At 45.0% G+C, this 27,952-nt stretch overlaps 1 protein-coding gene across 2 annotated transcripts in view; it reads left to right on the top strand.

Moving 5' to 3' along the window:
• The first annotated feature begins 3,266 nt into the window (after nucleotides 1-3,266).
• The window catches only part of OLFM4 (olfactomedin 4), a 32,106-nt gene continuing 7,420 nt past the window's right edge, over nucleotides 3,267-27,952 (top strand). The window contains exons 1-6 of one of the 2 annotated variants that reach the window (XM_074982852.1): nucleotides 3,267-3,353; nucleotides 3,883-3,885; nucleotides 6,321-6,395; nucleotides 9,812-9,964; nucleotides 24,162-24,374; nucleotides 25,225-25,378. In XM_074982852.1, the coding sequence (XP_074838953.1) occupies nucleotides 3,267-3,353; nucleotides 3,883-3,885; nucleotides 6,321-6,395; nucleotides 9,812-9,964; nucleotides 24,162-24,374; nucleotides 25,225-25,378 (685 nt within the window). The remainder of the gene's footprint in view (nucleotides 3,354-3,882; nucleotides 3,886-6,320; nucleotides 6,396-9,811; nucleotides 9,965-24,161; nucleotides 24,375-25,224; nucleotides 25,379-27,952) is intronic. The other variant, XM_074982853.1, reaches the window with a different exon arrangement.

Below are 27,952 nucleotides of genomic sequence, written 5' to 3' on the forward strand. Positions count from 1 at the left end.
GCACTGTGTGCCAGGGGGTGGATGGGGATGTGTGTGCCATCCGAGGCGCCATAGCAGCTCGGGAAGCCCAGTGCAGTCACTCCTGTGATGGCAGCGTCTGGATCCTCCAGGCAGATGAGCCTGTGCAGCAGCATTGCATTCACAGCTTGGACAACACACATGGGGGGAGGGGGACATGCACTCCCATGAGGGAGTGGTGGGGCATCCCCGCCCCACCACAACTCCTGCCTGCCCTCTGCCTGCCCCTTCCTTTCCCCCTGCCTGCCCCCCACAGCCTAGGGCTTCCCTTGCCCCAGACCCTCCACCCCCCTGTGGGGGTGCGTGTGACCTAGGCCCAACTTACCTCCATGAATACGGCCCCGATGGTGGCCTTGCCCACCCCGAACTGGTGTCCCATGGAGCGGTAGGAGGCTGAGGAGGCCAGCTTTCAGATGGCTATTGAGACCTGTTTCTCCAGGGTGAGGGCTGGCCGCATGCAGGTGTCCTGGTGCTGGAGTGCCGGGGTGAGCCAGTGGCAGATCTTGTGGAAGGTCTGCCTGCTCATGCAGAAGTTCTGGATCCATCGGTCATCATCCCAGTCCCCCAGCACCAGGAGCTCCCACCAGTCAGTGCTGCTGGGGTGGCTCCAGAGGTGCCAGGACACCCGGTGGGGTGGGGAACCAGCAAGTTCCTGAGTGGGAGGGACCCCACAGACCCAGGGGGCTGCTCAGCCACCCAAGTAGATTGTGGGGTGGGGGGCAGCTGTAGCAACTGTGCACAGCACTGCCAGTAAGGTCTCCATGATGAGGGCATCCTCAGCCAGGAGCAGTGGCTGGGACTCCGTCCCAGGGCAAAAGTGAGCAATGCTTGGCTGGGGGCAGCAGGGCAGCACTCAGCTCAGGTGGGGTGGGGCGGAGTGTGGTGGGAGGGGCCCTTTAAGGGCTGGAGGGGCCAGGCAGCCATGGGACCCTGTCTGCCGCATTTCCGGCCCCCTTGTTTCGAAAGAGCTCCTGGAGCCGTGTGGCTGCTCCCTTTCGAAAGACGGCAGCGGCCCGTCGAAGGGCGGATCGACCCACTGTGCGCTCGCGCACTCGCTCGCGTTCCAATGCCATCTTCCGCGTTTCGCCATGTCGAAGGGGTTGCTACAGTGTTTGTGCCAGTTAGACAGTTAAGTTACCCCCGTCTCCAGGCTTTGCCCATCTCAACACCCAAATCCACCTTCTATCCCCAAGCTTCACCCCTTTTCTCGTGGACCTGCCCCCGACTCCAGGTTAACCCCTTCAGCCCCAAACCACCACCCCCATCCCCAGGATTTACCTGCCTCAGATGCACTGAGTGCTGCCCACCTCCCCTGGCTGCTGAGGTATGAGGATGTGGCCCGGAACGAGTGCCCACCCTGCCCCCCTCACAGCACAGGCAGATGGTGCAGTCCGAGCAGCACTAGCTCCAGGTGCTACGGGTGGGTGCTTCCATGCTGGTGGCAGGGGCAGTGGAGGCAGCAGGGAAGCGGGAGCCAAGAGCTGGCAGAAGAGTGGCTGCCTCTCTTCACCCTTTGGCTGCGGCTCCCTGCTGCAGCTGGAGTGGAGACACCTGCTCTCTCCCTCGTGGCCACTGCTGAACGCAGCACCCAGAGTGGGCAGTGCCTGCCGGGTGGGCAGGTGGGTGGGAGCAGAGTGGCAGCAGGAGGAGGATGAAGTCCCCCCCCGCCACAGACTGGGAGTGGAAGAATCAGCACGGGCTATGGCTGGGGCTGAGCTGGCTGCTTTCTTCCCCTGTCTGCCTGGTGTGGTGGTGGTGGGGGGAGGGGTGTCTGCCCACAGCTCCTGGTGGTGGCTGGTGGAAAGCACGATGCTGCGGGAGCCGGGGTCCAGCTCTGCTCCTGCACTGCCACCTCCCCCTCACCACCTCTTGCTTCTCAGCATGGCTCCACGGGGGATCCCTGCTGGCACTGACTCCACTTGGGGCTCCAGAGGCTGACACTGCTGAAGCAAAAAAATTAAATCCAGTTTTAATGGCGGGCATTGTTTAAGCAGCAGCAGCCTCCAGAGCTGCAAGAGGAGTCAACAGCAGCACTGCTCGGAGCTGCAAGTGACTCCTTAAAGAGCCACATAAGGCTCTGGAGCTGCAGGTTGCCAAGCCCTGTGACAGAGCTTTAATGCCATGAGACAAACTCCTCAGAAGCAGTAACAGAGAGGAAGCCATGCTAGTCTATACACTAGCAAAACAAAAAGCAGTCAAGGAGCACTTTAAAGACTAGCAAAATGGTTTATTAGGTGAGTTTTCGTGGGACAGCGTCTGAAGAAGTGGGTCTGTCCCACGAAGCTCACCTAATAAACCATTTTGCTGGTCTCGAAAGTGCTCCTTGACTGCTTTTTGTTTCCTCAGAAGCAGAGCGTCAGCACTTGCATGAATGGCTTGAAATCTGCTGGCAAACCATGCAGGTCTCGGTGAGCTTGTAACCCACACACCTACGTATGGGTCTCTGCCCCCTGCAGTGGCGTCTAGATCACTGAACAGCGAAAGACTGCACCTCCTCTACAGCCTTAGCTGCAAAGCAGGGGGCTTTTACTTCAAACTGTAGAGGCTCCTGCACGAAGTTCCAGGGGTTCCAACTTTGAGTCTGCCTGTGGGCAGTTACACTCTCACCCACAGGGCCATTCCCTGAGCTCCTCTGCTTCAGGAGCTGATGTTCCAAAGCTGCAGGGAAGGCATCAACACTGGCTCTTGCAGGTTTGCTATGGCTGCTCCTCAGCTCCCCTCTCTAAACCCTTGCTTGGTCTTTAGCTCAAATTTATGGAGCCGCATGGGCTCCTTTGACACTGTATGTGAAATGACCTAACTTGAGCTGCTGCTTTCACCCCTGTGGAGGATGTCTCTGTGCTCCTGGAAGGACTGGCAGCTATTCGCCTCCCACAGAAGAATGTATTTCAGTTATTGCAACCCTGTCAAATTAACTGCTCTGTCCATTGTGTACCTGCATCACCTGTGAGGCTCAGAGCACAAGATTGGATCCTGGGAGTGAGGGAGGGCTTTGTGGTGCAAGAGGAGAGGGGGGTGGTCTAATGTTTTGTGGCAGGCAATGAAAAAAGTTATGTTTGTATAATAGATGTTCAGTCACTCTCTGTTGTGTGACTCAGTCACCGGCGTGTCATCACCTTTATGAGAAGTGTCAATAAATATTACACAAGTTCCTCTGTCTAAGCACGCAGCTCCTGCTGGGGGAATTCCCAGAGCATACTATAAAAGGGCTCCCGGTGTCCTTTCTCCTTCACGTCTCTCCTGAGAAGATGAAGTGTGCAAACTTGGCTGTGCTGCTGGTCCTCCTGCAAAACGCCATTGCACAGACTACACTCAGCACCTTGCTCCAAAATGCGGTAAGATGTATATTCTGATTTTTGCAGGCTGTAATGTGTTCTTTTTTCCTCCTGCTACTCAGGCTGCTGGAAAAAAAGAAATGTTTAAAATTATGCGAGGCAAGTTAGCAGATCTCCACGTGTTCTGTGGGCTCTCTGCATGTAGCGAGTGTAAAATATTGCCTTTAACAAACTACCTTAATTCTAAATCTGAAAACAAATTACACAGTTTTAAAGACATGGAGTTAAATTCTGCCATCAGTTAGGCAAATGCAACTCCCAGAGAGAAGCTGAATAGTGTTAAAATGCAATATGCAGGTTGGAATTAATTAGCTGTGGTGCCTGCTTGAGAGGAGCTCAAGCCAAACCTCTAGATGCAAACACTTTGGGTGTTGTCAACACTTTTGGAGTGTTGAAAATCTGTCTCCTCTCAACCCCAGAGCCCTCACCAGGGGCTGGGGCTGGAGCCCTTTGCAGCAGAGCCACGGCTGAGGCCAGAACCTGTGGCAGTGGGGCTGAATCCAGAGCCAGCAGCAGGGGGCTGCAGCAGCCAGTATTGAGGCCAGAAGTAGAGGAGGAGGCTGGCTAGGGGCCAGTGGCAGGAGACCTGCCCTGGGCTGGCAAATCCCCTCATTCAGGACCGGTCAGGTCCTGAGGGTGCTGGACATGGGAGGTCCAACCCTGTAGTGCAAGTAGGATGGTACGGTACGGAACACTGCACCAGCAAGATATTTATAGCTGGTACAGCAGCCTGGGAAGACACAGGAGGTGGCACCAGGCTGGTAGCACCTCTGTGCAACTGCCCCATCCCCAAGCCCTTCCAGGGTCTCCTCCATTTGTACAGTGGCTCTGATGGACGATGGGTTGGGGTTGTAGCAATGCAGCCACACTGCTGCTGTGGGGTCAATTCAGGGCTCCCTGGGGAAGCACAGTGGGGATGGGAGCAGAACTCAGGCAGCTTCTCTGGCCTGGCTTTACTGTCCCACTCATTCCACGCTGCTGTGTCTGTCTGGGGTGTGAGCAGCAGGGAGAGGGAACCGTCCTCCTGGGAACTGCAACAGGGAAAGGAGCAGAACATGGGGCGACCAGGCAGCCACACACCAGTAGCATTTCTGGCATGGCGGTTCCTCAGCTCCGCCCCCTGCCCTGGTCTCTGGCAGGGCGGCCGTCCAGAGAGACGAGACCCTGGTGGAAGGGCTGGGGCAGTACAGCTGTGCCAGAGAAGCTGCTGGCACGGGGCCACCTGATGGCTCCCCATTCTGCTCCTCTCCCCTCTGGGGCCCAGGGGAGCCCTGAAGTTCGGGCTGTCCCAGGAACCCAGCAAGGAAAGGGGCAGAACTGTGGCAGCTCCTCCAGTGTGGCTCCCCCACCCCAGCGCTGTCCTCTGGCGGTGCTGTGGTACAGACCCCCAGTAAATACTGCTGTGCGGCAAGGCTGGGGTGGCAGAGCCACGTGGGAGGAGGTACTGGTGGTCTGCTCCATTCCCTGCTGCAGTTCTGAAGTCTCTGGGGAGTGAGAGGAGGACAGAGGGGGATGGATCATGGGGAGATGTTGTGGACATGGAGGGAACGTGTGGGCTGGGAGCAGGCTGTGGCGGTGTCACGTGGAGAGTCGCATTCCTCCTGTTAGCTGCTGCCTTCCTGTACTGGTAAGAAATGGATTCCATTTGCACCACTGGGTAGTGGACTCAGCATCAAAGGGGAAGGAATGTTTTTCACTGCAGCATCATTAAGCAGTGGCAATTCCTGGCAGTAAAAATCAAGGCTGAACTGTAAATATATAATGATAAGCTGAGGACAGGGGAATTTAGCATGTCAGAAATTTCTCCTCGTTATGCTCACCCTCGGGTAAACCATAATTTGTGCAGACATTTGTAAAATTTATGATGTTCTTTGTAACTTTGCTGTTAATCACTATCAGGCCCCCCACCCCCCCGTACAACATGACCAGTGGGCCAGACAATGGGGTGCATACATTATTTTTTTGACAAGCTGGCAGGAAAACCTTAAAATCCATTGAAACAAGTGGCCCTTTTCCCGACATCTTCCAGTTCCTCACTTCTAGGGGCTCCTCAGGGGTGGGACTTTCTGGGAGGGTGAGGAAGGAGGTGCGAGATGGAGATGAAGCAGCATGAGGAGCTGAACAGGTCCTTGGATGAAATCAGGGGAGGCCTTCAGGGAAGCTGACTAAAACTGGGGCGCAGACCTTTGTCAGAATGCAGTTCTGCTTCGTTGTGGCTTTGAAGCTGTGCAGCTGGGGATGACAGCTGCCATGCCGTACTCCTGCAGGAAGGGCCCATTGCTGTTCTAGGGCTGGCTAGTAGTTGCCTCCTTGTGCTAACCCCTTCCTCCTCCCTCCTTTAGTTTAATCACACCGTTTGATGCACAGTTTATCAAATGGTTCTGTAAGCAACAGCAATTGCCACGGTTCCCATTTGGTGGATTTGGCTGCAAACACTGGTGGGCTGTGACTCTGTGACAGGCCCCGGGGAAAAGGAGGCAGAGGCCTGCTGCTCTGTGGTATAGCATTTTCTGCAGTACCCAGGACCTTGATCACTGCAGACTCCCAGGGATACATGTTAAGATTCCAGAGTAACATTCAATCTTGGCAGTGCTTTGGATGGGTAGGACCTTATTCCATAAAATGGCAGGAACCATACATGTTACTTTAGTATGAATAATGCATCTGGTTTTGGCCAGACTGGGCATCCACGGCCTTTCATTGGTCACAAGTAGCTTTTTTCAAAGGAAGGACTCCATGAAACAACATTATACCAGAAGCAACATGAAACTGCCTCAGCAGTCAGTCAGAAATAGTAATCAGTGCTGGAGCTGCTGGACATGGTCCCTTAACAAATATCAGTCGTTCAGAATACTAGGGAATCTGGAATGCTGATTGGTTGCCAGGAGTGGGAGAAAAGGCCACGGTTTATATGGGGATGGGACATGTTCTGCATTGTATTGTAAAAGGTGTTTCTTTCCTTTCCAGACTGCACCTCATCCTACCCTGGAATATCTGACTGAACCTCCGGTCACATCCCGCAAACCTCAGTTCCTGTCAGAGGTATAACCATTATTTACTATTCCTGGCAAGTGATAGCAAATAACATGATTAAGATGAGAGAGATTGGTCCAGTATATTAAACTCAGGACTGGAAATCAGCTGGTTTAGAGATCTAATACTAGGTCTCGTGGGTTTCATGTCCTTGGTCAAGTTGCTTTGGTTGAAACTTGAGCTCAAGATTTTCAAAATTAGTTTCTTAAACTTAGTCTCCTAAATCCATATTTAGTCCCCCAAATAAATGGCCTGGTTTTAAGAGAGGCTCAGCACCTAGCATCTCTCGTTTCCATCATGAAGCTACAAATATTTGCACCACACTGAATATTTCCTTCAGACTAAGATACCTTTAGGTAATACATGGTTTAGTTTTATAAAAAATACATTTGCAATCAAATCCTAGCTATAGACTAGGACTGTTGGCTGTCTGTTACATAGTAAATGAAGACTATTTACCTTTAAAAACACACAAAGCAAACAAACAAACAAACAAGCAAACAAACAAAGCAGGGCTTCAGCATATTTTTATTTAAGGCTTGGAAAGATGTCATAACTAAAATTACTCTTGGAGGGGTCACCGTGTTAGTTTGTAGCTTCACAAAAAACAAGTAGCCCTTTAGCATCTTAAAGACTAACAAATTTATTTCTTAGGTAATCATAGAATCATATACTCATAGGGCTTGTCTACACTACCTCCCTACTTTGAAGGGAGCATGGTAAGTCGGGTATCGGGAGATTATTAATGAAGTGCTGTGCTGTGTATGCAGCACTTCATTAAGCTAATTCTCCCCTGCGGCAACTTCAAAGTGTTAAACTTTGAAGTGCTGGCTTGCGTGTAGCTGCAGCTCACCCGCCAGTAGTCTGAAGTGCCTGGGCAACTTTGAGGTCCCTTTACTCCTCAAAAGGAGTAAAGGGACTTTGAAGTTGTCCAGGCACTTCCAAGTACCCGCGGGTTAGCTGCGGCTACAGGTGAGCCGGCACTTCGAAGTTTAACACTTCAGAGTTGCCGTGGAGGAGAATTAACTTAATGAAGTGCTGCATACACAGCACAGCACTTCATTAATAATCTCCCGATACCCGACTTACCATGCTCCCTTTGAAGTAGGGAGGTAGTGTAGACACAGCCATAGAATCCTCGGGTGAGAAGGGACCTCAGGAAGTCATCAAGTCCAGCCTCCTGCCTAAAATAGTATCAACCCCAACTAAATCATCCCAGCCAGGACTTTGTCAAGCTGGGACTTAAAAACCTCTAGGGATGGAGCTTCCACCACCTCTCTCAGTAATGCATTCCAGTGCTGCAGCACCTTCCTGGTGAAATAGTCTTTCCTAATATCCAACCTACGCCTTCCCCTCTGTAACTTCAGACCATTGCTCCTTGTTCTGTCATCTGACACCACTGAGAATAGTCTCTCTCCATCCTTTTTAGAGCCCCGCTCTTCAGGAATTTGAAGGCTGCTATCAAATCGCTCCACAAAAGCTCAGTATCCAATAAATAAATTTGTTAGTCTTTAAGGTGCTACAGAAGGCTTGTTTTTTTATGACTGAAATTAATAATTCTGTTGATATTGCTGTGTGATCATAGGACCAAGGCACCCAGGAAGAGATTAATAATAATAATAATAATAATAATAATAATAATAATAATAATAATAATAATAATAAATAGTTTCAGCAATTTCATGGACCCAATGTACAATAATGTCAGTGGAAGAAATGAAACCATTTTGTCAAGGTCATGTTAAATGAGAGGAAGCTATGAACTTGATGTAATGTTAATACATACAGGCCTTGAAATCTGCACCCAGTGTTCATGCTGAATAACAGCTGAAATCTGCCCCTCTACATTCCTGCTAATGTTCTCAACTTGTAGGCTCTTACAGGAGTTATATGACCCAACCTATTGAAACCATTTATTTTTTTGGAGGATGGATACTTGTAGGGTTCAGGAATTGGCTTGGGAATTTGAGATGGTCCAGTGTTTGGGACATTGGCTGGGGCTTTGAAAACTTGGAATCAGATCACTTTCCTGCCACAGACTTCTTGTGTCACCCCCGGCAAGTAATTTGGCTCCTTTGTGCTTCAATTCTCCATCTGTACAATGTACAATAATAGCACTTGCCTACCTCACAGAGGTGTGGTGAGACAAATACATTTAAGATTCTCAGGTCCTGAGAGATGGGGGGGCAAGTAAAATAGACTTCTTGTCCCTGCCACAAATTTCTTAGGTGATCTTGGTCAAGTTACTTAATCTTTCTGGGTCAAATGCAGGCTCCCATTGAAGTCAATGGCAAAACCCCCATTGCCCTCAGCAGGGCCCCTCAGTGGTAGACAGGATTGATAATACTTCTTCCTCCCTCCCTCCCTTTATCTATCTTGTGTATTTAGACTTTAAGGCAGGGACTCTTTTTTACTGTGTATACACACATCTTCTAGCACAATGGGGATGAACCTGAGAGTGGTTAACTAGGCACTATTACAGTACAGATAATAATCTTAAAAGTAGCTGAATCCATCCATCGAAGTATGTTGGGGCTTTAATAGTTTAACCCCACCTCTAAGTGAGTTATTTAATTTATAACATAAATACAGATAAAGGGCAGTTTGTAATTTGTATCAGGAATACACTAATGTCCCCTCCTCACAGAGCCTACATCTACACTATAGTGATATGTCAACAGAAGCTACTGTTGGAAGAGATCTTCTGGCAAAACTTCTGTCGACAGATCATATCCACACACAAAAGCGGATCGAAACAGCAATCTGTTCCATTGACAGAGAGCAGCTTGACTGTCTGGCCACTCTCTCGGCAGAACGGCCAACTGGAAGCTCAGCAAACAGGGCTGTCCAGTGAACTGGAGGCCCTGTCTGTTGACAGAGGGCCCCCTGAAGCATCCACATGGCTTTTTTGTCAAGAGGAAACTTGATAAATATGTTATTTCTGAATGTGGAGAGGCACAATGCTGCTGGTGGATGTGCTGGGTTTTGTCGACAGCCTGTCGACAAAATGCATTTTGCGTGTGGTCCCTCCACGGGTTTTTTAGACAAAAGCCTGATTTTGCTGGAAAAACCCTCTCATGTAGATGTAGCTAGAACATACAAGACTAGCACAAAGAGGGGCCTTATCAAAGGTGAGTACGCTATCCATATTTGTCTGTTCACTGAGGTTATGTCTACACTAGAGAGTTTTGAAATGCTTATAATAGTATTCAGTTATATGTACAGGGGTGTGGTGGGGCTTGATGAATTAATATAGGAAAGTAATTTGAATTTGTTGGAAGAAAGTTGTAATAATCACAATGAATAAATGCTTCTAGGGTCAGTATTTTCCCCTGGCTGGGGACTGTTCTCAGTCCTTTGCTCTGGACTCCAAGTAGCACACTAACAATTTTTTATTGCTTACTGAAACAAATTTTTTCTTACAGCCATTTGCCAATGTGAGCGGCTCTTTGAATGACAAAGGAGTGTGCCAATGCTCAGTGTACCTGCCAGACACCACGTTTCCTGTGCAGAAGGTTGAAATGCTGGAAATCACAGCCCAAGTGCTTTCTGAGAAATTTGAAAAAGAACTTAGTAAAGTAAGGATTTTTGTTTTTTTCCTTTTTTAACAAATGCACTACTCCTATTTTTAGTGACTGTGAAACAGTCCTGCAGTTAGCACTTTGTCTTCAAAGCAACTGCAGCAAGGGGCATGTAAAAATCACAAGGAAAGGGGTGATTCAACCTCAAATATTCAATATTGTCGCATGTATGTGGGGTTTCCAGACTCCTTCCTGGGCCTACCGGCACATGGAGGTCTTGGAGGGATGGGGGAAGAGTTATGCTATTCTTTATGAATCTTGGAACAAGTTTGCTGGCTTATAGTTGCTGTACACAGTCAGAGGAAGCTATGACTCCTACTCCCTCCTGTGTTGTTACTTGTATGTACCCAGCTTATGGGAGGAACTGAGGGAAAAGAGCAAATGTCAGCTTGGTCCAGAGTGAAGCATGGGCAAAAATCCAGCTCCTGATCCCCACCAGTCCCTCAACAGTTGAAAAAAAATCAATTATTTTCTCTGTCAACATCTGATGCTCTAGCAATGACTACTGAATTATGCATTCTAGTTAAAGACAAATGCCTTACCCATACACTACTTTGCTTGTTTGTTACAAGAATACAGATCATTCAGATCTCTTTTTTTTTCTTCAAAAATAAGGCAAAACAAGAAGACTACTGTGCTTTCCTGAGAGAAGGAAAACCTGCATTTGATTTTTGCTGATAGATGAATATTCAGGGTTTAAATTAGGTGTCCAAGAGAAAGTATTCGACTTCTCCAGGAGCCAGACATCTTAAGCAATGAAGTGTCCTTGAATTAATCAGCAGAAAAGGCAAAGCAGTAAATTATAAATTCTAACTATAAATATTCATAACTGTCTTCTCGTATAATCAACAGATAAGATGTTATGCATGAAACCACAACAATGGGGGGCATAATTCTATAGAAAGTTTTTTCAGTTGAAATAATTTGGTTTGAAATAACTAGAGCTAATGATGATACACCTCAGTTGTCAGTATAAATATGAAGGCAAATTTGACAGGAATCTCAGTGCCTCTCAGCACAAGAGCTACCTACTCACTTTAGGAGGCATATGAAACTTGACACTTACTATCCATGAGAACACTAGGTATATAAGGACCCTGTATTTCTCTCATTGTGGCCAGTGGCAAAATTTTAATTGATTGCAAGAGGACTGAATCAGGTCTAAAATTCACATCCTGCAACATGAACTAATTCTGCAAGGCTCCCCTGAATCAGAAATAATAGAAATAAGACCCGACTGAAGCCAACCTCCTATTGAAGAGAAATTCTGCATTAGGTGTTTTTTCTGAGTAAGGACCACATACGGGTAGCAGGAGTTGGCTGATGTTTTGGCAAACCTGTCACAGTTTTCTGTTAAAAAAATAGCTGATCTTTAGTGACCAGATCCTCAGCTGATGTCATGTTCTTGAAGTCTGTGGTGCTGTGCCAGTGAATACCAGTCAGTCCTTACTTATTTTCCATTTTAATGCTAGATAGCAAGCTAACTAACTAAATCCTACCTAATCCAAGTTTCACTGAACTTTATCATGTTGAGTCTGATCAGCCAAATAATGTTATAATGCATCAAGTTAGAAAGAATGTGACAGATCCTCCAATGTCATCTCAGGCAAAGAGACATCAGGTTAGAAATGGAAATAAACAAACAGCATATTTGTTTAACTATGGGGGTGTTACAATTTTATAGCCCGTTGTTGCTTGTGTATAGAACAGGGGGTCAGCAACCTTTCCAAGGTAGAGTGCCGAAATTTGACCTTTTGCTGATGATATTTTTTAAAGTCACTAAGGTTACAACTACGCTGCAGCCCTATTTTGAAATAAGGTATCTTATTTCGAAATAACACAACTACACACAAAGGCCATGTCTACACTACTCCTCCCTTTCAGAAGGGGAATGTAAATGCCATGGATCAGAAATGCTAGCGGAGTGCTGATATGAATATTCAGTGCCTCATTTGCATAATGGCAGCCATTTGGAGCGTCGAAAGTGCTGCTTTTGAATTGAAAACTAGCTGTGTAGACGTGGTTCCTTCGAAAGGAAACCCCGATTTCAAGAGCACCCTTCTTCCCTCAAAAAATTCTTGTTCATATAATTTCTACTCCCCTTTTCCGTCCTCTCCATCCTGTTTCATTTCATGCCTTCCTCCTGCTTCCTCATTCCTCCACTTCCACCCCCCAGCTGCCCAGCAGAAAAGTGTCTGCTTGCATGCCAAGAGACTAGTGTTGATAAATACCAGTTTCAGGTAACTGACACAAAAAATGAACATTATAGATTTTCTCCCTGCCCTTTTCAGGCCCTGAGTGCGACAGTGCTTGCAAAGCAGTTAAAAACAGATAGGAATTATTTTATGCATGCCTAAAGCAGACGAATTTTATATTTAAGGGTGAAATTCACCCCATGCAGAGGTCCACAAGGCCTATGTATTGCTCATACCTCACTGCACATGGTTTCAATGCTGTCTCTGACTGGTAAATACAGTCACAAGCTGTTGAGGCAAAATGGCCCCAGCTACCAAGCAACAGAGCAGCCATCACAGCGGACATTCTCTTAGAAGGCCTACCTGGCCGACTGGGAAAAAGAAGACTGTCTGGCCATGTCTACACTACAGTGAGCTGTTGACAGAAGTTACTGTCAGAAGAGATCTTCCGGCAAAACTTCCATTGACAGATCACATCCACACACAAAAGCCGATCGAAAGAGCCATCTGCTCTGTTGACAGACGGGCCAACTGGAAGCGCAGCAAACAGGGCTGCCTGGGGAACCAGAAGCCCTGTCTGTTGACAAAAGGGCCCCTGGAGTGTCTACATGCCTTTTTTTGTGGACAGAAAACTGTCGACAAAGGCATTATACCTGAATGTGGAGAGGCACAATGCTGCTGGTGGATGTGCCAGGTTTTGTCGACAAAGCACATTTTGCCTGTTGATGGACCAGGGGTTTTTGTGACGAAAGGCCGGTTTTGTCAGAAAAACCCTCTCGTGTAGATGTAGCCTCTAAGGTATAAGAAAGACTATGTAACACTTTACAAATACAGCATAGTGCCTATGTCTTGTGCTGGGATTCCACATTTTGCCAATATTGAGAAAAACAAACCCAAATGCATCTGAAACAAGAAAACTCCTAGGCTCATGTCTGAAGTTCTTACTTGTAAGAGTAGCTTGGCCTTACACAGATCATCAGTGTGCTTCAACAAGTGGTAGATTTGGCATATTTCTGGCTAATAGCTTTTCATTTGAAACATTTGTTTTCTGTAGGCATTTTAATATTGTTAGCAGTGGCACAGATACCCACTTTTCTAAACATTTGTGCCGGCGGTATAGGTAATTGCACACATCAGTGAGTGTTTTCTCCATATGATTGCCTACTTTGTGCTCACTGATTTGCAAATGTGTTTTTGTGCACATGGTGGGGTTATGTGCAATTTTTACAGGCACAATATAAGATACCAACCTTTGGCTACGTGTACACTAGCCAAAAACTTCAAAATGGCCATGCAAATTCAGCGCTTCATTAGCATGCGGGCGGCCGCGGCACTTCGAAATTGACATGGCTCGCCACTGCGCGGCTCATCCAGACAGGGCTCCTTTTCAAAAGGACCCCGCCTACTTCGAAGTCCCCTTATTCCAATCTGCTCATAGGAATAAGGGGACTTCGAAGTAGGCGGGGTCCTTTTGAAAAGGAGCCCTGTCTGGACAAGCTCGCGGTTGTGAGCCATGTCAATTTCGAAGTGCCGCGGCTGCCCGCATGGTAATGAGGCACTGAATATGTATTTCAGTGCTTCATTAGTAGACTTCAAAATGGCCATTTGTATGGCCATTTCGAAGTTTTTGGCTAGTGTAGACATGGCCTTTAAGTCTTATCCCCTCAGAGAATACTTGGGAAATCTCCCAGCTCTCACTGGATTTTTGCAAGGCAGTCAGAATCCACCTACAACTTCTCTTCCAACAACATGGATCTTGCTGCATGGACCAGTCCATGTTGGGTTGAAGGTAGGGGATTTTAGACATGTACGGTCAATGTCCAGCAGCTAGCTCCATATATGGAGATTAAATTCAAACAGACACTCTTCATTTTGATTGCCAAATACAGTACATTTAATTATTCCTTAGCTTGAATTTAGAAGGGTGACCACGGGAGCCAGATCATCAGCTGATATAAATCAGCGTAGCTATTTTGGAGTCTATGGACTGATGACAATATACACCAACTCATGATTGTACCAATGGATGTTTGCTTTGGAAGATCAAACTGGTTTAATGGATAATCTGCAGAGACAACATAACTAGGACAAAAATCCCAAACCATGTAACTTCTGTTCAGGATCCTCTCTCAAACCATGCACTAATCTTATTCATTTGGTCCAAAAAAACCAATGGGACTGCACCATTTAGGGCTGTTTAGGACAACCTCAGAGTTACAAATTCCAGAGTTACAAACTAACTAGTCAACCATACCCCTCATTTTGAAATGAACACACACAATCAGATGGCAGCAGAGACAATGCCCCCCCCTTCCCAAATACAGTACAGTAGTGTTTTAAATGCAAGCTACAGAAAATAAAGATTTGACAAGGTAAGTGTGACAGGGTACACTCACCTCTCATGGGCACCCCATGGCTGACTGCAGTGCCTCCACTCTCTGTTTGTCTTGTGCCTTTGATAACTCAGCTCTCCAGCTGAGTTACACACAGTCGCTTACTGTGATAAAATTCAGAAAAGCCTTTCCAGGATGTAAGTCCAAAAGGAGGGTCTGTTTCAGTGCCTTCTGTCAGGTCCTTCCATCTTCAGTCCTATCCTGGGGCTCACTCTTTAATCAATCCAGCAGGGCCTATCACAGTACACTGGTCAAATTGTCTCCCATCCCCTTCTGGGTTTCCTCAGTTATCCCTGCTCTTTAAGTTGTCCCAGTTCTGGTGTGGATCCACATCCCTGAGGACTCCCCCTTTAGAGATTCTGCCTTTCTAGGCCTTTCTGGCTCCATCCCTTCAACTGGGCTACTAAAAGAGTTCAGTTCCCCCTTCTGAGGTGCATCCAAATCCAGCTCACTTTCCTAGTGAGAGGGGGAGGGTGGGGACACCAGGTTCACTCTCTATTCCTGGTCCCAGTCCAGGGACCCTATGTATAGCATAGCATGCATCACTGATAGTTACCTGGGCTACTTCCCTGTGACTCCTGCACATTCTTCACTCATGCCTCAGGATCTTGTCCTGGGGGAATTCCAGCTGCTAGCCAGATCACCGATCACTCTCCTTCACCTCTAGCAAGGAACGAATCTCAAATTGGCCCCACAGCTCTTCTTATACTAGCCTCCTAGGCACTGATTGGTTGCTTACCACACAGCCTCTCTAGGCAGCTTGGATGTCCTCTCTGCTGCCCTCTTCTGGGGTGGAGTGAAGTGTGGCGGGCCACTACTCACAAAAAGGAAACTATCTCTGTGCTTGCTTTATTTAAATTAAGATAGTTAAAAGAAGCATTTTTCTTCTTCATATTAAATTACCAAGGTGTACTAAGTCAATGTTCAAGTGTAAACTTTTGAAAGAACAATGATAATGTTTTGTTCATAGTTACAGACATTTCAGACTTACTAACATCCTCTATCCCCAAGTTGCTTGTAACTCTAAGCTTCTACTGTATGTGATATGATGTGAAATACATGCCACACACCTACTTTTGGCTGTGGCATGATATTTCTAATGTGTGGTAGGATTTACCCTGAAAATCACTGAACAGCAGCAAAGGATCATTCTTTCCCCTTGACTGATACACATGCAATATTGCTCATGCTTTTGAAAAAACCTGTTATTCTGTAGTGTTCTCCCCTTTTCATGAAAAGGGTAGGAGAAAACTATCCTCTTTTTTGCTTACCTCAAAAGTCATCTTGGGGCCAGGGGCTGGACTCAGTGACCTCTTGAGGTCCCTTCCAGCTCTGTAATTCTATGGTTCTGTGATTCATTGGGTTTAAAAGACTATCCCAAATGAATATTAATAGTCAGTACAAAAATACATTTATTCAGAGTTATGACTGACATTTTAATAGTGGTGGAAATAAAATCACTTGGGATAAATTCTGCCCTAAGGTGATAAATTCTTCTGATTTGTCTGGGCTCGCATGGTATGTATCTGAGGGCCAAATTTGGCTCAAATCACAGTTCCTATGTGCATGTGGAGTTACGGGTTGAAAAAAGCAGAATAAAGGCAATGGATTTCAAGAAGGCAGGCTTTAGCATCAGACAGAATTGGTAGGGAAGATCTTGTGGGAAGCGAGTCTAAGGGAAAAAAATTAGGAGAGTTGTCAAAATTTAAAAGAGACATTAGAGACACAAGAGCAAATGATCCTAATGCATAGCAAAGACAGAAGTATGGTAACAGACCATGCTTGCTTAACCAGATCTTCAAAAACCAGAAATTCCAATAAAGAGTCATTCAGAAGAAAAATTAGTGGAAATTATAGAGGATGAATATATAAAAAACTAACACAAGCATGAATGGACAAAATCAAAAAGACCAGCACAAAAATAAGATTAGTCTAGCTAGGGACATAAAGGCTACATCTCCGTGGGCACCTCACTTTCAAAAGGAGCATGGTGATGAGGGAGTTTGGAAGATGCTGATGAGGTGCTGCCATGAATATGCACCACATCGTTAGCATAATGGGCCACAAGCAAGTCAAAAGTGCTGCTTTCAGAATGCACACCGCCCATATAGGTAGGGATCTTTCAAAAGGACCCCCGACCTCAAAAGCTCCTTCTTTCTATTTGCTTTTGAAAGGCCCCCATCAACATGGGTGGCATGTGTTCCAAAAATGGCACTTTCAGATCTCATGTGGCTGCAATTATGCTAGTGCGGCACTGCATATTCATGTCAGCGCCTCATTTGCATCTTCCAAACTGCCTCATTAACATTCCCCTTTCGAAAGGGAGGTGCCAGTGTAGATGTGCCCAAAGAGCAAGAAGAAAACATTTTACAAATATATGAGAAGCAAGAGGAAGATCAAGGACAGGGGAGACCCATTATTCAATGAAGAAAGAAAAACAATAATAGAAAACACAATGATGCCTAAAGTCTTAATTGCCCATTTTTTATATATATTCATCAAAAAATTAACAGTGATTGAATGACTAACATAGCGAATATCTGTGTTAATGGGGTAGGATCTGAGGCTAAAATAAGGAAAGAAAACTTTAAGAATGATTTTAGACCTGTTAAATGTCCTCAAGCTGGTGAGGCTGGATGCCATACATCCTAAAATACTTAAAGAACAAGCTGAAGTAATTGCTGAGCCATTAGCAATTATCTTTGAGAACTCATGGAGGATAGGAGAAATCCCAGAGGCCTGGAAAAGGGCAAATACAGTACCTATCGATAAAAAGAAGAATAACAACAACCCAGGGAATTATAGACCAGTCAGCTTAATTTTGGTGTCTGGAATGATAATGGAGCAAATAATTTAGTAATCAATTTGTAAGCACCAAGAAAAAATTACGGCGATAAATAATAGTCAACCTGAATTTGTCAAGAACAGTTAAGTCAGCCTAATATCCTTCTTTCACAAGGTAAAATCCTTTGTGGATGGGTGTGGATACAATAGATGTGACATACCTTGATTTTAGTAAGGATTTTGTACCGTCTCACATAACCTTCTCAAAAGCAAGTGTATACAGTGTAGTAATTGTCAATAATTCACAATTGAGCTGGTAGGGCACAGTGAATGGTGTCCTGCAGTGATCTACCCTGGGTTTGGTTTTATTCACTATCTTCATAAATCTTTTGAATAACTGTATAGAGTGTATACTTCTAAAATTTGTGGATGATACCAAGCTGGGAGGGGTTGCAAGTGCTCTGGCAGACAGATCTAGAGAAGTAGTTATTCCTCTTTATTCAACACTGGTGAGGCCACATATGTAATACTGTGTCCAGTTTTGGGCCCCCCACTATAAAAAGGATGTGGATTTGCTGGAGCAGGTTCAGCGAAGGGCAACAAAAATTATTAAGGGGCTGGAGCACAAGACTTATGAGGATAGGCTGAAGGATTTGGGCTTGTTTAGTTTACAGAAGAGAAGACTTAGGGGTGGTTTAATAGCAGCCTTCAACTTCCTGAAGGGGAGCTCTAAAGAGGAGGGTGAGAAACTGTTCGCAGTGGTGTCAGATGGCGGAACAAGGTGTAATGGTCTGAAGTTGAAGAGGGAGAGGGGTAGGTTAGATATTAGGAAAAACTACTTCACCAGGCAGGTGGTGAAGCATTGGAATGTGTTGCCTAGAGAGGTGGTGGATTTTCCATCCCTTGAGGTTTTTAAGTCCCGTCTAGACAAGGTCCTGGCTGGGATGACTTAGTGGGGGTTGATCCTGCTTGAAGCAGGGGGCTGGACTAGATGACCTCCTGAGGTCCCTTCCAACCCTGTGATTCTGTGATTCTGTGATTGGAATTCAAAATGAACCTGACAAGCTGGAGAAATGGTCTGAAATAAATAGGTTGACATTCAATAAACACATATGCAAAGTACTACAGTTTGGAAAGAGTAGTTAATTTCACACATATAAAATGGATATGACTGCCTGGGAACATGTACTGCACAAAGGGATCTAGTTTCTCAAAAGCTATGTCTACACTAAAGATTGGAACACACAACTCAGCACTTTTGTCGACAGCCTTCTACCTCGGCCATGAGGCAGAATGCTTTTCTTAACAGATTCTGTTGAGAAAAAAAAAGCTGTGTGGATGCTCCAGGGGGCCTTATGTTGATAGACAGGGCTTCTGGCTCAGCAGGCAGCCCAGTCCAGCCTCTCTCTGTAGACAGAGTAGATTGACAGAGAAATCTGCTTTCATGTGTGGCTGTAATCTGTCAACAGAAGTTTTGTCGGCAGATATCTTCTGACAGTAATTTCTGTCCACAGATTGCTGTGTTGTAGATGTAGCCCTAATGTCTAACCTAAATCTCCATGACTGTAATCTCCATTGCTTCTTGTCCTATCCTCTGTGTTTAAGAACAATTTATCCCTGTCCTCTGTAAAACAACCTTTTAGGTGCCTGGAAACTGGTATTATCTCTCTGCTCAGTCTACTCTTCTCCTGACTAAACAAGTCCAATTTTTTCCATCTTTTTTTCATAGGTTCAGATAGCAATAAAAGAGTGGCTAACTGCCAGGGACTGACCTGGTCTCTGGCAGCCACCACTGCTATATTTACCCGCACCTCTACAGATATCAGGCGATTGCAGCTCTCATTGGGCACAGATCGTTGTTCATAGCCACTGGAAGTGGCAGGAAGCTATGTGAATGGGGACACTGCTTCCCAACACTCCCATTGGCCAAGAACAGTGACCCATGGGCAATAAGAGCTGTGATCACCTGATACCTGCAGAAGTGCAGGTGAATATAGAGTTGAGGATCCACCAGGGACTAACGCTGGCAGATGGGATCTGGTCCACCCTATCATAAATAATATTTTCTAGACCTTTAATCATTTTTATTACTCTCCACTGATCTTTCTTCTGTTTATCCACATCTTTCCTGAAGTGTGGCACCCAGACCAGGACACTGTGCTATATCTGAAGCCTTATTAGTGCTGAGAACAATGGAAGGATTATTTCTCACATCTTGCTTACACAGTCCTGCTAGTACAGCTTGGCAAGATGTTTGGTTTTCTGGTTTTTTGGTTTTGCAAGAATATTACATTGTTCACTCATATTTCATTTGCGTTGGTCTAATCTTTAGTGTAGACACAGCTTTTGAGAAACTTCCTAACTGTAAAGGAAGTTAAACTTTGGAGCAAATTGCCTAGAGTGTTTGTGGCATCCCCATTGCTGTTTTTAAGGCTAGTTTAGACAAACGCTTTCCAGGGATGGTCTAGATAATACTTATACCTGCCTAAGAGACTGGGCAGGGGACTGGACTAGATGACCTGTCATAGTTACTTCCAAGCATACATTTCTATGGCTTCCCTTAGATTCAAAAAGTAGTTGAGTCATAGTTGCATAGCTTTGAAAAGAGGGTCCTCTTATCTTTAGATTGCTTTCTTAAAACAAGATTCAATAGTCAGACTCTTTATATTGCGCTTAATTGGTCATCTTTGTCTTGCATGAGAACCAATGGACCATAGATTAAACTCCCAAAGACCTGCCCCAGCATGGACTGAGGTTCAGTGTATATCTTGGATAGAATTATTTGGGGAAAGTGTTTTCTCTGGTTGTTACAAAGCCCTGATCAGGAATCTGTAGGCAATATCATCAGGACAGTAGAACAGCAAAGCTATAGTCATAATCAAAAACTACTCAGGTCAAATTGTTAAAAGAACATTTTGGAGCAGTCTCCTCGATTAGAATAGGTCTGAGAAAATTTTAAGCGGTTCAAAATACTCTTAATTCCTGTTAAGATAATGCAAAAGTTACCAAATTGAATTTTAATCCAGCAAATTCATTTTAAGTCTGAGAATTTGCATGAGCAGTTTCAGTCCAGAAAGTAATATTTAGGGAAGTGATAAGCACCTGAAAATTGGAGCTTATAATGGAATTACCTTCAGAGTCCATAACCACAGTGTTGTTAATTTAATACAATAATATAATTCTATTTATTCCTGCTGAGAAATACGTCTTACTTTTTGGAATGCTGTTAAAGAAAAATGGGCACAGTTTTAGGTGGGAGGAAGATTAGATCTTTTCCAAAATGTTCCATTTATGTGAAATTCAGTAGTTTTTTCAGAGAATCATTCAAATCCACATAATATTCTTGACATTCTTCTTGACAATATTTGCACCATGACCTTTACATTAGAAAACACATGTACAAAAGTACATCTGTCCAGCCATCTGGTTATGGTCCCACATCTGAAGAGGCTTCTGCGCAACCGTTATTCTATCTAATGGCTAACATAACTGTTTCACCTCAGCTGGCTTTCATTTAAATCGGTTTCGGATGGCTGGATCACATTTGTAATAGTGCACTGTGCTAAAATAACCCTTTTCTTCAGAGGACTTAATTACTTCTGATGCAGAAAAGATTGGATACTATTTTCAGAGTGGGGGCTTGAGCATAGCCCATAGAAGTCAATGGACAGTCATCTTGGAAAAACTGGTGGATCTTCCATTACCTTTTTCAGACCCAGAGAGTACATTTACACAGCAGGTGGCAGGATGCAGCAGTGAGTCTCCAAAAGACTCCAGCTTGTGTTATCTCTTAAAAATAGCTGTTGCTGCTCAGGCTGCAGCTTATGGTCAGAGGCCTAGGGAGTGGGACCATTTTTAACATGGTAGTGAGAGCTCTCAGAGCCTGCATCTTTCACAGCTGAGGGATGTGTAGACATAGCCGCAAATTCTTTATGTACATCACTTATTTGAAAAGGTTCCTGGCAGAATCTGCCCCTGGAAATTCTCTAAAACTCTGGATGAAGTTAGTTCTTAGAGGGAACTTTAGTGAGTGTAAGTGGGTGGCTTGCCCTGTGTGGGCTGGAGGGCCTGGAGCCAGCCAACCTGAATAAGTGGAAGAGGAACACCTGAAAGGCATCAGGTGATTCCCTTATAAAGAGTAACTGGAAGTTGGTGTGAGGAGAAAGCTCGGGGGAGCAAAGGCTGCTGGGAATGAGAAGGCCCCAGTGAGGGATGCTAACTTTCTGATTGCTGAAAACTAAATGTTCTTGCCCCACTTCCTGTCCTGCCTCTTTGCCTGGGGCTCAACCTCACTTACTCCTCTATCCCTCCCTCCATTGTTCATTTCCTTGGCCTACTCACTCCACCTCCCCTGGTCCTCATCTGCTGCCCACAGAGCCAGGCTGGTAGTAGTCTGAGTGTTGTGTCAGAGATGGGATGAATCCCCACATCAAGGGGCTGGGGAGCAGTATTTCCTCTAATTTTCCCATCCCGGTGCAGAATAATTTTTATGTGCACCAAGGCAAGTGTGAATGTGCACCACCAATTGAAACACAAAAACCTAGCTTTGGACACTCTGCTAATCAGAGGCATTTGAATTTGTCCTGAATGACTGCACAAGTGCACAGCTTATAGGGAACACTGGTGGGGAGAGGCCAGGGATGGGGCAATTAGGGCGTGGCAGAAAGGAAGAGGGTATGGACAGCATCCCCCACCCCCTGTGAGTGGCAGCACCAACCTATTGGACCCTGATGTGGAAGCCTGCCACTGGTCTCTGTCAGGCATCTGCAGCTGAGCAGAGAGCAGATGCTCCATGCATGCAGCTTCTGCCTTGGCTACTTCTCTTCGAACCCCCCAGTGGTGGAGGCCAAGTACTGCAGCCACAGGGATTTTTAGCCCCCGGTTAGCTGTTCTGACCAGACACTGACAATTTGCTTTTTTGACCAGATGTTCCAGTCAAAAATGGGACAGCTGGCAACCTTAGCTCCAGCAGAGAGCTGGGATTTGTGGATCAGGGTTCACCTACCCCCTGTGGGCCCCAGCCTTGTTACACAGGAGGCCACATAAATCTAAGCACAACTTTATGTGAGCTGAGTAGATTCAACATATTTCAATAAGATTTAAAATCATCTGCACTGATTTATATTTTAAGTTCAGTTTGTTTTCTAAGTATTTAGATATGTTGCTTCAGTGCCCATGATTGCCTGTTTACATACTTGTGTTAACTAAAATGTTGCAAACAGGGCAACAAAATGTTAATGGATCAACCATTTGTGTATTTTGTTGAAGCAGGCTGTAGCCCTTACGAAATACTCTGGTGGGCCATGTATGACCTTCAAGCCGGAAGCTGGACAATCTAATCCAATGGTTCTCAATCTTCTCAGTAACGTGGCACACTTCAATGAGACAAACACCCACTTTTTTTCAGCTGAATCTATTGCTCATAAATGTCACATTTATTTCCATTTACTGTGGTTGCAGTCTTCACAGAGAAGTTTACAATGCAGTAGAGCATACAAGCTAAACAAGGATCAAATGCATTAATGTTTCAAATCCACCACAGAATACACTGTTTTCAACAACGAGCACAGACCCAGTTGCACAATCTGTTCAAGTAACTGCTGAAAGCAGGCTCCCCTCCCTGCCAGCCCATTAGAACCAGGACGTATCATTTAAACCATGTCCTGGGACAAACAGGCTCCCACCCTCCCTTTCTGCCTTCCCCCTTGCCACTTCAGGGAGTGGGGGCAGGCATCCTGGCAGTTCATTTGGACGAGGAAGCAGCATTTCAGCTGCCTTACTGTGCAAATGGGGTCCTGCGGGGTTGGCATTTCCCCTCATGGTGGCTCTGCAAAGAGCCATTATGTGGGGTGGGGGTGGGGAATTGATGAACTCCATGCCAGGTAGGACTCAGGCAGTCTTGCATGGGGTTTGTTAGTTCTCTCCCTTCCTGCTGCAGTGGCTCTGCAGAGAGCCACAGCAAGGGGAAATTGACAAAATGTTATGGCACACTTGGACAGTTGTCAATGGAACACCAATGTGTCATGGCACACTGGTTGAAAACCACTGCCCTAATCTACACTGTCCAGCTGTTTGAAATACGGGAGTGTGTCTTGCAATGAGCACCACGGTACTGCACTGTAACTCACTCATGTAGATGCTGCAGGTGCAACTCCTAAGATCCCAGCTTGCCATCATGTAATCTTCTTCATCAAATGGGACTTTGCAAAGGAAGGAACCTTTTGGTTGATTCACCCTGCATACACATGGAGGAGTTACAGAGCCGCACTTTGATGCCCCCCTGCTATTCACGCCCTGTAGTTCAAACTGCTGGACAGTACGTACATAACTTTAGATTCCAGATAGGAAGTGATAGTTGCTGAAGGAAAGAGGAGTCCCTGAGAGAGCAGGGGAAAATCAGCAAAATCTGTCAAGGGAATGAGGGTTGAGTGGGGGAAGAGAAACTTTGCCTTGCGGAACTTCAATTTGAGTTTTTTTTCAAGTTTAGGTGTTCTAACCTCAGAAAAAAGAGTGTGGAGTCTGCATAAGGGCCCCTAGAGGGGACAACAGAGGCAGGTGCTGTAGGATGGCCCCTGGCCATGATGGATAGCTCAAAAGGTAGCTGCCATGGCTCTAGAGAGGGATAAAAAGGGTGAAGCTTATGAATGCTATTCTGCCCTCAGTAATGAATATGCAGCTCTAGTGGGACTGCATAGAGGTTAACAAGGGCAGAATTTGACATACATTTCTGTATCTGTGTGTGTGTGTGTTTGTGTAAAATAAAGACAAAGGTGCCTGTTATATTTGCTAAACTGAACTTGAAGATTTGTTTTTTTATTTCAGGTGACCCAATATACCACAGCAATTGAAATGTATGAACAGAAGATCCGAAACCTAACCATCCGAGTGGAACATATGGAGGCCACCAGCATTTCTTACACAGAGTTGGACTTTCAGTTACTGAAACTGGAAATCAGAGAAATGGAGAGACTGGTCACTGAGCTGAAATCCACACTGGTTGGCAGCAATGCAATTGTTGAGCAACTCTATGTGGAGGTGGGTATGAGGGTTATTCCACCCTTCAGAAGCATGCTGTTCTGTGTTACACCAACAGAATTTGGAATATCTCCACTGTTGTCAGTGGAGTTAATCTGGATTTAAATCAGGGTAAATTAAAGCAAATCCTGGCTTTAAACACATTAACGTTCATTCATACATGGCAAACATGGCAATTTTTATCATTTGTGTGACTGAAAGCTAAAGTTATTGGTTGCTGCTATATTAAATAAATATTCTATCTAAATTATTGTAATAAATTTTAATTTATGGGAATCTATGCTCAAAAACTTTTGTGCTCTAACAAAATAATTAAAAAATTAACTTATTAGGGTAATGACACAATCAATATAAAATCAAGAATTGGAAAAGACCTGCACCTTCCCAATAGTCAGTACATCAAATTTGCAAAATTATTGTCACTTGCTCACTCAGATGGAGTGAATAATTGCTTTTGATGGTAAGTAAAATATCATCAGTTTCCTCACTGTCCTCCTCAGCATTAAATGAGTGTGTGAGTAGATTATTTATCTGGGCAGCTACATTTTCAAGACACTTATGAAGGGGTGAAATAATTTATCAGTATCAGTTAATAACTTTATAAACTTTATTTGGCATTTCTGGGTGATCTTTAGCATTTTAGAATATGAGTGAGTGGTAAAATCAAAAACATTTTCTTGAGGTGATATAGATTAGTCTCAGATCTGATGTTTGTGCTAAAACTTATTCTTGGGAATATTTCCTAAAACTTGTTCTTCAGCACCTTTTTTGAAATGATAAATTCAGCCTAAAATGTTTGTGAAATAAAGCTGACTGTGATTTAAGTCATGCTAAATTTTTATTTCTCTAGATTAAGAATCTGACTCTCATAGTAAATGATCTAGAATCACTCGACAAAAACAATATCCTTGCAATCCGCCGAGAAATTTTGACTCTTCAAAATCGTTTGAAGGAATGTGAAAAACATAGAAATCAAACTACTACACCTCCCTACTTTCCACCAGGTAAGCATTCTGCATATATATCACATGAAAAGCGATGGCAGAAGTAAGAAGAAGACTGAATTAAATAACATGACAATGAATCACGGGTCCTGGAAAATTTTCTGGACATATACTAACTTTTCAACAACAGGCTGGTATGAACAACACTTTCACATTCCCCTCCACTGAGAGGAATAAGGGGATTTCGAAAGGTGTGGGGACCTTTTGAAAAGGACCCCTGTGTAGCCGCGCCAAGCCAAGAGCGTTCGAAAGCGGTGCTTTCGAAGTGCTGTGGCCGGAAGTGTTCTAATGCTAATGAGATGCTGAATATTCAATTCAGCGCCTCATTAGTAATCTTCGAAATGGCCATTTGCATGGCCATTTTGAAATTTTGGCCAAGTGTGGCCACAGCCTTATTTGCATATTCAGCACCTCAGTTGCATATTCATATTTTGAAAGAGCTTCTTTTGAAAGAAGAAAACCAGTATAGGTGCTGCTCTTTTGAAAGTAAACCCCACCTTCGAAAGAATGGTTCTTCACATTCCCATTTTCGATTTCCCTCATTTGCATACCTCTTTCAAAAAAGGAATGCAAGTGTAGACGCACCCTTATTGTTTTTCAAGTGGAAAAAGTTGAAAGTGTGAAAATTAATTTTTTCCACTTTTTCCAAACTCTTTTTAGTGGTAAAATATAGACTTTGTGACTACTCTGATCACAGTAGACACCAACAAAAGTTATCTTTGTCTTAGTACTTTTACTCTACAGCTGCTTGGGAAATGTTAGCAGCAGCTACTGCTCTGGAGCTGTTTGTGTGGAGAGTCAAGGAGACAACAATGCATAGTTTATATTTGATTAATATGCAGAAATTTCTGACTCCAAAAAAGTTAGAAACTTAGGGTGAATGCCTGGTCCCACTGAACTCAGCAGGTGTTTTCCCATTCTCTTCAGTGGAGCCAGGATTTCATCAGCTTTCTTTTTAAGAAAGCTCAAATTCTGTAGCAACAGACAGAGTTCCTTTGGGGAAGGCCTCCCAGTCACTGATGAGAAGGCAAGAGGATTTTTTCAAGCAATGTTACAACCCTTGCATGCATTTTTATGACTTATTTTTGCCAAATTATTCCAAAGCAGACAGTAGTAAAATCTTCATAATACAATGGGGGAAGAAGGCTGATTTTTCACATATGCCTAATAATTTGGCTAACAAATCATAAGAACCTGACTAATAAAGAAAGTTTGGAGAAACCTTTGAACAAAGCTGAGCTCTTTCCACTGTACACCTAGTGTACATATATTACCTACCAGCCCTTGCCTCCTACCATCTTCAGGTCACTTATTTCCATCCTCCCATTAGAAGGGGAGAGGAATGGTTGGAAGTAAAAGTTTTCCCTCTGTGACCTCTTCAGGGCTCTCCAGCACTTCAGGCAGCCAGTGCAATTTGTCTCTGATAGGAAAATGAACAGCACCTTGTTTGTTGGGTCAGATGATGCAGGAGGAAGGAGAGGAGAATATACTCTAAAGGCCTTTCCTATTCCTTAGGAAAGACTTACCACTAGTTCAGTGGAAGGCGTAGGGTTCAAAAAGCATGAGAAGGGCATTTCTTTGATTTATTGAGGGTGATGGTGTATAGAGAGAGGCTGCTGCTTTCTTCTCAAGACTGAGAACAAGTCTTTCTTACAGGTAAAAAGTGCCAAAACCTTTAACAATAGTGCTGTGTTCAGTGGGTGCATGTGAGATGGGGAGGGGCTCATTTCAGGCTTGGTGGACCTCTTTCTGGGTGACTTGAATGTGGGCTGTCTGGCCTGTCAGCCCCAGGAATGACATGGAAGGCAACATCCTCAGCTGGCATAAGCTGTCATAGCTCCATTGGCTCAGTGATTTTTGGACAGTTTCTGGATGCAATTCACTCATAGGCAAAGAGGCAGCAGAAGGCTCCCTGTGCAGCATCAGTGGGCTTCTTGTCTGAGGGGTGTGTGCAGCTGTGGAGAGGCTATCAAGGTTCAATATGCCCTGTGCACGCAAGTTGCCACCAACTTCAAATAGCTCAAAATAAGGTTTGGTGAGAGACTGGGAGACAAGTGGGCTTGTGATGTCGGGGTCTACCCCAGGGAGTATATCATCAGTACCATGGTTCCTACTCCAACCCAGAACCAGAACAACCATGGAGAGTCTGGGAATTTGCCTGTTGGTCAGAAGTAGAGCTGATCAGCTCCCACCATGTAAATACCTAAATAGAGGCAAACATTCAGATCATCATCCTGCCATGATCTGCCCACGCGAAACCTGCTTAGTCTGACTTTGCGTGTGTGAAGGGGAGGAAGGAAGGGGAGCAGATGAATTACATTCATGGCAAAGAAAGTACAAACTTTCATTTCATCTTGTATTGTTCAAAACTGTCTACAGTGGTTGTACACAGTTCAGTCTATTTCCTTAACAGAGAAAGTGTGAGGGAAAGGCGGCTGTTTGGGAACAGGAGGTGAATAAGGGAGTTGGTTGGATTTCTTGAATGGATCCCTTTGGATTATGCAAATGGTTGCTCACACTAGAGTTCTACAAAACACCCCAACACCCTTTAATTTGCTAAGCACAGACTTCCAT

The sequence above is a fragment of the Carettochelys insculpta genome, chromosome 1, assembly GCF_033958435.1.
Source record: "Carettochelys insculpta isolate YL-2023 chromosome 1, ASM3395843v1, whole genome shotgun sequence".
NCBI classification, from domain to species: domain Eukaryota; kingdom Metazoa; phylum Chordata; order Testudines; family Carettochelyidae; genus Carettochelys; species Carettochelys insculpta.